Genomic DNA, 12520 nt, shown 5'->3' on the forward strand with positions numbered 1-12520 from the left:
CTGCAGCAATGCTGGCAGCACTCATACGTCTATTTCCCAAAGACGACCTCTGGATATAACGCTGAGCATGTGCACTCAACTTTTTTGGTCAATCATGGTGAGGTCTGTTCTGAGTGGAACCTGTCCTGTTAAACCGCTGTATGGTCTCAGTTACCGTGCTGCAGCTCAGTTTCAGGGTCTTGGCAATCTTTTTATTGCCTAGGCCTGTGATGGCGAACCTTGTCACCCCAGATGTTTTGGAACTACATTTCCCATGATGCTCAACTACACTGCAGAGTGCATGAGCATCATGGGAAATGTAGTTCCAAAACATCTGGGGTGCCAAGGTTCGCCCTCACTGGCCTAGGCCATCTTTATGTAGAGCAAGAATTGTTTTTTTCAGATCCTCAGAGAGTTCTTTGCCATGAGGTGCCATGTTGAACCTCCAGTGACCAGTATGAGAGAGTGAGAGCGATAACAGCAAAATTAACACACTTGCTCCCCATTCACACCTGAGACCTTGTAACACTATTGAGTCACATGACGCCGGGGAGGGAAAATGGCTAATTGGGTCCAATTTGGACATTTTCACTTAGGGGTGTACTAACTTTTGTTGCCAGCGGTTTAGACATTAATGGCTGTGTGTTGAGTTATTTTGAGGGGACAGCAAATTTACACTGTTATACAAGCTGTACACTCACTACTTTACATTGTAGCAAAGTGTTATTTCTTCAGTGTTGTCACATGAAAAGATATAATAAAATATTTACAAAGATGTGAGGGGTGTACTCACTTTTGTGAAATACTGTATATAGATATGTATATACCAGTATATACACACACTCACATACAGTATGCGTGTGTTACTTGACCATGTCAGCAAGTCCTCTTTAATCAACTACTGTCCCAAATGGGTTGGTGCATGCCCAGGTAAATATCCAGCTCACCCATTTAGACAGCAAAATACAGATGATAAAAGCACATGGCTCAGCAAAGGTGGCTGTAATAAATATGCAGCAATGCAATTTATTTTTTTATGAAGCTTCACAATCATAACACCACATACCTATGTGTACCATGGCTCCATCTTTCTGTGGTCTCTGTATACTGTATTACGGTAATCGTGTGATTAATTTACACTTACCATGACTCCTTTTATCCACCCAAATCTGACTGGTTCTCCTGCTGGCTTCTCCACCACATTCTCAGCCTCGCCATCTGGAGATTCTGCACTGACTTCATACACTGGAGGCCGCAGGTGATCCTCCTAAAGAAACACAATGAGGAAATAATATCAGTAAATGGATTAATAAGTGTTACCTTAGCCTTATTAGGTAGATATAGACATTAGAGTTTTATAATTTTATAGCACTAGTTTTAACAGGTTTTATCAGGTTTGGGTTTCAATTGGAAGGACTGTGTGGTAACAATCCTCAGAAGACACCCTCAGCTAATGGATCTTGGAGTCTGAAAAAAAAAAAAATAAAAATAAAATATTGCTACCAATGACTATAGAATAAACAGGGACAGTCTGTTTTACATTACTTATAGACATAAAGACTTAAGGGCCGTACACATGGGCCGAATATCAGACCGTATCGGACAGTGAACATTCGGCCTGTCTGCAGCAGGTGTGACAGAAGCCGGCCCCGAAGGGGCATGATCAAAAAAGGTCTGCCAACCAGTAAGTTCTGGCGGGGGGGGGGGACACAATAGTTTAGCGGGGGGAAATCTGCATACTAACATTGGACTGTTAGTACAATATCTCCTCCCAAGCTCTTCAGTTTTTTTTTTCGTTCGGCCCGCTGGGTTGAGAACTGATAGTGTGTACCAGGCTTTAAAAGGAGAAGCCTTACTTCTCCTTTGGATCACAGGCGTTCAGTTCTGCACTCCTATGACCCATTTTTAGCCGTTAAAGCCCACTGTCGGCTGACGCCACTGAGCCAGTCCAGGCTTTGGAAAGATCCTGACTTTATGGTTGTGATCCACCCAGATGCCTGGACTGGCAGCTAAGTCTGAGCCAGCAGCTCCCACCCTCTGCACAGCCTGGCACTCCAGTGAGCACAATAGGGGCAGAGCTGAAAGCCGCTGACTGTCAGTCACAGAAGACCGAGAACTGAGTGATCAGTGGTCTTTAATTGCACAGTTCTCAGTCTTAAAAGCAGTGGCGAACAGATGTAGCATCGAACCGATGCTGCATCCACCTAGGTGAGTATAATTTTTTTTTCAAGAACCCCATACTTCTCTCAACAAAACTTGTTTAATGTGCAATAATGATTATATAGACCCTTTACACCGATCAGCCATAACCTTGTGATGACTGACAGGTTAAGTGAATAACATAGATTATCTTGTTACAATTGCGTCTGAAAGTCGATGGGATATTTTAGGCAGCAAGTAAACATGTTGTCTATAAGGTTGATGTGTCTAAAGCAGAAAAAATGTGCATCACAGTTTGTTACATATCTGGCTGTGTAGCCACACACTGGTCAGGATGCCCATGCTGACCCGTGTCCACAGCCAAAAGTGCCCACAATTGGCACACGAGCATCAGAAGTGGACCACGGAGCAATGGAAGAAGGTGGCCTGGTCTGATGAATCACATCCCCTTTTACATTATGTGGATGGCAGGGTGTGTGTGCTTCAATTACCTGGGGAAAAGATGACACCAGGATGCAGAATAGGAACAAGGCAAGCTGGCGGAGGCAGTGTGATGCTTTGGGCAATGTTCTGCTGGCAAACCTTGGTCCTGTCATTCAGGTGGATGTTACCTTGACATGTACCATCTACTTAAACATTGTTGGTGACCAAGTACACCCCTTCATGGAATCAGTATTCCCTGATGGCAGTGGCCTCAGTTGGATAATGTGTGCTGCCACACTGCAAAAATGGTTTGAGGAACATAGCAACAAGTTTGAGGTGTTGACTTTGCCTTCAAATTCTCCAGATCTCAATCCAATTGAGCATCTGTGGGATGTGTTGGAAAAACAAGTCTGATCCTTGGAGGCCCCACCTCATAACTCACAGTTCTTAAAGGATCTGCTACTGAGAACTTGGTGCCAGATACCACAGCATACCTTCAGAGGTCTAGTGGCATATACGCCTCGACGGGTCAGGGTTGTTTTGGCAGCAAAAGGGGGACTTACTCAATATTAGGTGAGTGGTCATAAAGTTATAGCTCATCTCTGTATATTCCTCAATCATACCTCCCAATACTTTATTAAGTATTTGTTTAAAGGATAAAGCACTGCAACATCCTTGTTACGCTGACCCTAAAAAAATTGATAGGCAAAAAATGATTGGGTAAACCCATATGGATTTTTTTTACCATAACTTTTTACTTTATTCTAGCTTTTAAAAATTATATATGCAATAATCGAGTCACTGAATTAAAAGGCTTACTATAGCATAGATTTCATACACAAAATTACTGCGCTTCCCAAAAATAAATCCCTCAAAAAATGTAATGTAATCAATGATCAATACTCAATTATAATAAAATTTAAAAAAAGTCTAAGAAACCAGGCCAGCTCTTTAAATTGGGCAATTATAAATCAGCGTTTAAACAACATTTTACAAGAGGTCAAATAGATCAGGGGGTTGATTTTGAGCCACTGGGTTACATCTTGTGCCGCGTACACACGAGCGGACTTTGACGGACTTTACGACGGACTTTCTGAATGAACGGACTTGCCTACACACAATCAACCAAAGTCCGACGAATTCGTACGTGATGACCCACGACCGGACTAAAACAAGGAAGTTCATAGCCAGTAGCCAATAGCTGCCCTAGCGTGGCTTTTTGTCCGTCGAACTAGCATACAGACGAGCGGACTTTTCGACCGGACTCGAGTCTGTCGGATAGATTTGAAACGTTTCAAATCTAAGTCCGTCCAACTTTTGAGAAAACAAAGTCCGCTGGAGCCCACACACGATCGAATTGCCCGACGAAATCCGGTACGCCGGACCAAGTCTGCCGTAAAGTCCACTCGTGTGTACGCAGCATTGGAGGTTGTGAAGCACAAGCACTTTATATCACTGAGAATGAGAACCTGCTCATTTGTCATATACTGTATGTAAATGTATTACATGGACACTGGTATGGTGCATGGATTTACAAACAATTTTGTGATTTATTAAATACACATTTGCACTATATATTAGATCAACTCAGCTTGATGAATTATATGATACGAATTTACACTATATATGGATTTATGCTTTTTCACTCATTTATTTTTATTGATTATTGAGATCTGATGATTTATTGTAGGATTTATTTTTGGAAAGTGTTGTAGTTTTGTGTATGAAATCTTGCCAATATATCAAGGGATTTTTATACAGCTGCTTTTTAACATGAGGTTTATTTAGGGAGAGCTTAGAAATAATTTGCTATTGATTTAGTATAATCTAACACTTTTAGTAGTTAAATGGTGTGTTTTTTTTTTATGGAGGTCTACAAATCGGATCAAAATGAGGGACAACAGAAGAGGAAATAAGGACAGAGGGATTTGATTCCAAATTAAGAAAAGATGGAAGCTATGATCTATGTTTTAATTTTGAGTCTACTCTATTTATGTTGAAGAATGGGAACTTCACAGTTTAAATAAATGGTACTGCTACTAAAACTTTAAATAATGCAAAATATGTCAATCAGTGGTACTCGATCTCCAAGGGGTCTAACAGCAATACCTATTAGGAGGTACTGCATCACCCAGCCTACCTCCACCCCAAGCAGGTAGCAGCATGTTACATTTAGAGAAAAGTCAAGGATTGAGGTATATCTGAAGTCAAAATGTTCTGGTTTTGGATGCACTTTAGGGCTCATTCACACCAGCGTACCAATCAGTATGCCCGTGCAAAGGTCCGTCTTCTGCTGCCTGGGATGCACAGGTCTTCTGTGCAGGGAGGTGCAGGCAGCTTGTTTAAATCAAAGACAGCTGGCTGCTGCACCGACTTGCAAGGATCTCCAAGTGCATCCTAGAGTGTATATCGGTGTGGATCCAATGCATGTATAAGGACATAGACAGACTTGATGGGGCACATTTAAAAGTGACATATTATGCCATCTGACTCTAGCATTATTTTTATAACCTGTTGATTCTCCCAGTATATCTGTATTTCTTCCACTTTCTGTAATAGACCAAGCTGTTCAGCAAGTGTCAGTTATAGGGTTGGAAGACACCCTGAGGTTGATTTACTAAAGGAAAATATACTGTGCACTAGAAGTGCACTTGAAAGTGCAGTTACTCTAGATCTGAGGGGATGCTCTGAAATAAGAGGAAGCTCTGCTGATTTCTAACATGCAGTCACATGTAAGAAAAAATGCAGTTTTTGAATTTCCTTGCATGTTCCCCTCAGAACTAGAGCAAATGCACTTGCAGTGCACTTAAAGTGCACTTGTGGGTGCACAGACTATTTACCTTTTTTAAATCAACCCCCATATTACACTTGTGAGTTTGCCTGATCAGTTTTTATTCGTATGGCTTGAACCTTTTTGCCAAAGAAAGGAAACCTGCTGCTGTAGCTGCTTAAAGGGTTTGTGAAGCCATTTGTCTAAGTCTATGCCAGACCCTCTATCAGAGCCTGGCATAGCACATCGTGTAAAGCATTTTTAAAAACGGGCAGAGTAATTACCAATTTTCAGCTGTCTTCAGGCCGGTCATGTGACTCGCGGCCGCTTTCCAGCTCCAATGGATTGCTTCTGTGGGAGGGGACGTGATCTCCCTCTGACGTCAGCCAGGGAGATCATGTGGCCGCTCAGCTCCACCCGCAGAAGTCCTGTCTCATAGCTGTAAAGCAGCAGCGAGTCACGTGACCGGCCCGAAGACAGCTGAAAATCGGTATTTACACTGCTCGTTTTTGAAAATGCTTTACATGGTGTGGTATGCCAGCCTCTAATAGAGAGGCAGGCTGTGACAATTGTAGTTTTTTTTTTTCAATAACAGCGGCGGGGCTGAGCAGAGACAGAGAGGGCGCTGACAGGGAGGAAGGAGGGGGGTGAGAGGAGAGCAGATCAGGACAGCGTATGACGGAGGGACGCACTTTGACCATGGTGATCAGGGCAGAGCAGCCCTGGTTATCGTGGTCTGTTTAGCGAGGGCATACAGGAAGTGCCAGATTCGGGGGGGGGGTTACATTTTAGAGGGGGGCATATTACACAGCTAATCTGCATAAAGCTAATCTGCTTTAAGGGACCAGGATATTAATTTTTTTTTGGAGGGGGGTTAACAAATGCTCATTAGCTGAATACTTTGTTTTGGTTTGCTCGTTAAGTCTATTAAAAAAAAAATGTCCATCTGTCACAAGGGGATAATGCTATTCTGCTTTACTTCACAACATACAGCATTGTCACCCTATTACAGGAAGTGGAAAAATAACAGATCCCCTGGAAATATCAACAGGTAAAAAAGCAATGATAACCAATGTTAAGTCTGGTGACAGACTGCATTATATGAGTAATTTTATATTTTGCTTTTTTAGAGAACATAGAGGACATTTTATTCTAAAAAATAGTTCTGTCAGTCCTGTTGTAATACTGCTTGCTAGAGAATAATGCTTAGGAGTTTAGGAGCAACAATATTTTATTTAATATTTAATATTATTTGCAGGCCTTTTGTTTTTAGAGAACACATGCAGGTACTCCCACCTTCTGAGTCACCCCTTGTCTCTGCCCCCTACCCACATCCTAGCACCGTCCCTTTGTTGCACGCCCTGTACTAAAAAAATGGCAACCATCCGGCCACCACAGATAGATGTTGGAGATGCCAGGCGGACAGAGGGACACTCCTACACATTTTTTGGACTTGTTGTCGGTTAAAACACTTTTGGACAACCATACAACATATCACTCAAAATTTCACAGACCATAAGATACCAAATGGCCCGGCTTTCTTCCTACTCCATTTCACCGGGGACCCTGCGAAGCTCTATCAAAACTCAATTGTAAGACACCTACTGAACGCTGCCAAATCCTGCATCCCCCTCTTATGGAAGAACGGCACACCACCCTCTATTGGGTCCTGGTTACGCAAAGTAGAAGACATTTGGAAAGTAGAGGATCTGATCCTTACGGGCCAAAATAAACAAGAAAAGCACTCCAAGGCGTGGAGGCTATGGAACATGTTTCTCTTATCGGACGAAGGAGTGGCACTGCTCGGAGGATAACTGACCAGTCGCCACAAGATATATCCACACTACTGCTGAAGGTAAAGCCAACGTCACCGGATCTCCAGTCTCCCATCACTCTCCAACCCCATTTCCAACCCCCCTCTCCACCCTCTCTTCTTGAGCCCCCCCCCCCCCCATCGCCTTTAGCTTTAAATTTCGACTTCTTAAATCCCTCTGGAACTCCGTTTTTCTGTTTTGGAGCTTTCACACTACTTGATGCGGGGATCGGACAGCCTAAGCTGTATTGTGCTAATTGCTATTTACATGGCTAGACATAACAAGACAAGACAGTACCCAGATAGAAAATCACACCTTTGTTATATAATTGATGATTACTATATATGCTGAAAGGATGAGCTCCAGGAACATCTCTGAGTATATGTAAAAGTTAAACCACTATGCCATTGTTCTCTCTTTTTGGTCTGTCATGATGGTAACTGATCCTTGCCTTTGGTGTGCTCTACAATAATAATAATAAAATTTATATTTGAAAAAAAAAATGGCAACCACCCCAACCTATTACTGGCCTTTGTAGTGAGGTGCACATGGCAGGGCAATGCACATTACAAATAAACAAAAGATTTCCCAGCACACTGCAAAACAACCAACTTGTCCCTGTCTAACAGTTTGCGTTAAAAACAGAGGGTTTTGTTTGCACACATTTGCAAATACATGCGTAAGCAGTAGCGCCCATGTGAAGGGAACTCTGTAAACTCTGTAAATACTGCAGTCCTAACTCTAAAATTTCAGAGCCTCCATAGTAGGAGTACATATATCAATTGGATAGGTTAACCACTTGAGCCCCGGACCATTATGCTGCCTAAGGACCAGAGGTCTTTTTCCAATTTGGCACTGCGTCGCTTTAACTGCTAATTGCGCGGTCATGCAATGCTGTACCCAAACGAAATTTGCGTCCTTTTCTTCCCACAAATAGCGCTTTCTTTTGATGGTATTTGATCACCTTTGCAGTTTTTATTTTTTGCGCTATAAACGGAAAAAGACCGAAAATTTTGAAAAAAAATGATATTTTCTACTTTTTGTTATAAAAAAAATCCAATAAACTAAATTTTAGTCATACATTTAGGCCAAAATGTATTCGGCCACATGTCTTTGGTAAAAAAAAATGTCAATAAGCGTATATTTATTGGTTTGCGCAAAAGTTATAGCGTCTACAAACTAGGGTACATTTTCTGTAATTTACACAGCTTTTAGTTTATGACTGCCTATGTCATTTCTTGAGGTGCTAAAATGGCAGGGCAGTACAAACCCCCCCCCCCCAAATGACCCCATTTTGGAAAGTAGACACCCCAAGGAAATTGCTGAGAGGCGTGTTGAGCCCATTGAATATTTATTTTTTTTGTCCCAAGTGATTGAATAATGACAAAAAAAAAAAAATATTTACAAAAAGTTGTCACTAAATGATATATTGCTCACACAGGCCATGGGCCTATGTGGAATTGAACCCTAAAATATATTCAGCTGCTTCTCCTGAGTATGGGGATACCACATGTGTGGGACTTTTTGGGAGCCTAGCCGCGTACGGGGCCCCGAAAACCAAGCACCGCCTTCAGGATTTCTAAGGGTGTAAATTTTTGATTTCACTCTTCACTGCCTATCACAATTTCGGAGGCCATGGAATGCCCAGGTGGCACAAAACCCCCCCAAATGACCCCATTTTGGAAAGTAGACACCCCAAGCTATTTGCTGAGAGGCATATTGAGTCCATGGAATATTTTATATTTTGACACAAGTTGCGGGAAAGTGACACTTTTTTTTTTTTTTTTTGCACAAAGTTGTCACTAAATGATATATTGCTCACACAGGCCATGGGCATATGTGGAATTGCACCCCAAAATACATTTAGCTGCTTCTCCTGAGTATGGGGATACCACATGTGTGGGACTTTTTGGGGGCTTAGCCGCGTACGGGGCCCTGAAATCCAATCACTGCCTTCAGGATTTCTAAGGGTGAAAATTTTTGATTTCACTCTTCACTGCCTATCACAGTTTCGGAGGCCATGGAATGCCCAGGTGGCACAAAACCCCCCCAAATGACCCCATTTTGGAAAGTAGACACCCCAAGCTATTTGCTGAGAGGCATGGTGAGTATTTTGCAGCTCTCATTTGTTTTTGAAAATGAAGAAAGACAAGAAAAAACATTTTTTTTTTTCTTTTTTCAATTTTCAAAACTTTGTGACAAAAAGTGAGGTCTGCAAAATACTCACTATACCTCTCAGCAAATAGCTTGGGGTGTCTACTTTCCAAAATGGGGTCATTTGGGGGGGGTTTTGTGCCACCTGGGCTTTCCATGGCCTCCGAAACTGTGATAGGCAGTGAAGAGTGAAATCAAAAATTCACGCCCTTAGAAAGCCTGAAGGCGGTGCTTGGTTTTTGGGGTCCCGTACGTGGCTAGGCTCCCAAAAAGTCTCACACATGTGGTATCCCCGTACTCAGGAGAAGCAGCAGAATGTATTTTGGGGTGTAATTTCACATATTCCCATGGCATGTTTGAGCAATATATCATTTAGTGACAACTTTGTGCAAAAAAAAAAAAAAAAATTTGTCTCTTTCCCGCAACTTGTGTCGCAATATAAAATATTCCATGGACTCGACATGCCTCTCAGCAAATAGCTTGGGGTGTCTACTTTCCAAAATGGGGTCATTTGGGGGGGTTTTGAACTGTCCTGGCATTTTATGCACAACATTTAGAAGCTTATGTCACACATCACTCACTCTTCTAACCACTTGAAGACAAAGCCCTTTCTGACACTCATTGTTTACATGAAAAAGATATTTTTTTTTGCAAAAAAAATACTTTGAACCCCCAAACATTATATATTTTTTTAAAGCAAATGCCCTACAGATTAAAATGGTGGGTGTTTCATATTTTTTTTTTCACACAATATTTGCGCAGCGATTTTTCAAACGCATTTTTTGGGGAAAAAACACACTTTTTTAAATTTTAATGCACTAAAACACACTATATTGCCCAAATGTTTGATGAAATAAAAAAGATGATCTTAGGCCGAGTACATGGATACCAAACATGACATGCTTTAAAATTGCGCACAAACGTGCAGTGGCAACAAAATAAATACATTTTTAAAAGCCTTTAAAAGCCTTTACAGGTTACCACTTTAGATTTACAGAGGAGGTCTACTGCAAAAATGACTGCCCTCGATCTGACCTTCGCGGCGATACCTCACATGCATGGTGCAATTGCTGTTTACGTTTGACGACAGACCGCCGCTTGCGTTCGCCTTAGCGCAAGAGCAGGGGGGACAGGGGTGCTTTTTTTTTTTCCCAATTAGGATTGGCGAATGCAGCAGGAAGGGCACTATGGGCACGAAGGGCCTGTTTGTCTTCTTTCTTGGTGGCAGCGGGACACTACTTGTGTTTGCCACCTCACCAGCTTGAACTGCACTTATGGGACTCGCCACGTCACCAAGTGTTACTGCAGTGCTGGTTTGACTACGACCGGGATGTACTAGGCCGCTGGCGCTTGCCAGTTCAATAAAAAGCTACCAAAAAAACTGTTAGCGATCGCAGGGATCAGACCTGACTCTGCGAACGCTGCAGTTATGCGTTAAGTGTTTTGTAAGTGACAGTGATCGATCAATACTGCACTTGGGTGGGCTGGGCTGGTTCGGGCGGAGGGGCAAAATGCAGGTGCTAGCAGGTATCTGGGCTGATCCCGCTAACACTGCGTTTTTGGGAACCCTAAACTGCTGGGGACGCCAGTATAGATCTGATCGGATCAGATATTGATCCGATCAGATACTATACCACTAAGGGAGGCGTATGCTGCGTGCGTGGGTGTTAGCGGTACTGGCGCTAACCTGACGCTGCTTGGGGCTGGTGCTTGCCAGTTCACCAAAATATTACCAAAAAAACTGTTAGCGATCGCAGGGATCAGGCCTGACTCTGCGAACGCTGCAGTTATGCATTTAGTGTTTTGTAAGTGTCAGTGATCGATCGATACTGCACTTGGGTGGGCTGGGCTGGGCCGGGCGGAGGGGCAAAACGCAGGTGCTAGCAGGTATCTGGGCTGATCCCGCTAACACTGCGTTTTTGGGAACCCTAAACTGCTGGGGACGCTGGTATAGATCTGATCGGATCAGATATTGATCCGATCAGATACTATACCACTAAGGGAGGATACGGTGCGTGAGTGGGTGTTAGCGCTACTGGCGCTAACCTGACGCTGCCTGGGGCTGGTGCTTGCCAGTTCACCAAAATGCTACCAAAAAAACTGTTAGCGATCGCAGGGATCAGGCCTGACTCTGCGAACGCTGCAGTTATGCGTTTAGTGTTTTGTAAGTGACAGTGATCGATCGATACTGCACTTGGGTGGGCTGGGCGGAGGGGCAAAACGCAGGTGCTAGCAGGTATCTGGGCTGATCCCGCTAACACTGCGTTTTTGGGAACCCTAAACTGCTGGGGACGCTAGTATAGATCTGATTGGATCAGATATTGATCCGTACAGATACTATACCACTAAGGGAGGCGTATGCTGCGTGCGTGGGTGCGTGGGTGAACGGTACTGGCGCTAATCTGATGCTGCCTGGGGCGACGCATATCACCGCCGGGCGATCAGGGGGCTAAACCTTTATTCGGTAATAAACGGCGGGTGCCCTGACACTATAAAAAATAAACGAACTAACCAGCGTCAACCGTAACACTTATACGGTGATCAGTGGTGAAAGGGTTAACTAGGGGGCAATCAAGGGGTTAAAACCTTTATTAGGTAGTATATGGGGGTCCCTGTCACTATAAAACGCTGACGGCGAACCTAAATATTTACGTCCCTAACTAGCGTCACCAGCGACACTAATACAGCGATCAGAAAAATGATCGCTTAGCGACACTGGTGACTGGGGGTTGTCAAGGGGTTAAAACTTTATTAGGGGGTGTTAGGGGGGTACCCTAGACCTAAAGGGGGCTAACACTAACTGCCCTAACACTGTAACTGTCACAAACTGACACCATTACAGTAATCAGAAGAAAAAAAAAAAAAAAAAAAAAACCTGCTTGGTGTCAGTTTGGGGGGGGGGGTGATTGGGGGTGATTGGGGGGGCGATCGGGGGGGGGGGATCGGGGTGTTTTGTGTGCCTGGCATGTTCTACTGTGTTGTGTAGTGTGTTTTCACTCACAGTGATGTCTTCTCCCCTCGGCGCTGGAACGGAAATTACCGAGCCGAGGAGAGATGACATCATTTCCTTTGCTGCTGTTTAGCATACAGCAGCAAAGGAATGTTCCCATTGGCCGGCGGCGATCGTGAGGGGGGGGCCACGAACGGATGGCTTCCCCCTCACCTCCGATCGCCGGGGAACAAAACACGACCGCCTCGGGCACCGGGAGGGGGTCCAATC

General features: G+C 43.6%; 1 protein-coding gene across 1 annotated transcript in view; it reads right to left on the bottom strand.

The window, feature by feature from the left end:
* SLC12A3 (solute carrier family 12 member 3) overlaps nucleotides 1–12520 on the bottom strand; it is a 97520-nt gene that overhangs the window by 76964 nt on the left and 8036 nt on the right. The window contains exon 3 of the mRNA XM_073605530.1: nucleotides 1124–1246. Coding sequence (XP_073461631.1) covers nucleotides 1124–1246 — 123 coding nt within the window. The remainder of the gene's footprint in view (nucleotides 1–1123; nucleotides 1247–12520) is intronic.

The sequence above is a fragment of the Aquarana catesbeiana genome, linkage group LG11 (assembly GCF_042186555.1).
Source record: "Aquarana catesbeiana isolate 2022-GZ linkage group LG11, ASM4218655v1, whole genome shotgun sequence".
Classification (NCBI taxonomy): Eukaryota; Metazoa; Chordata; class Amphibia; order Anura; family Ranidae; genus Aquarana; species Aquarana catesbeiana.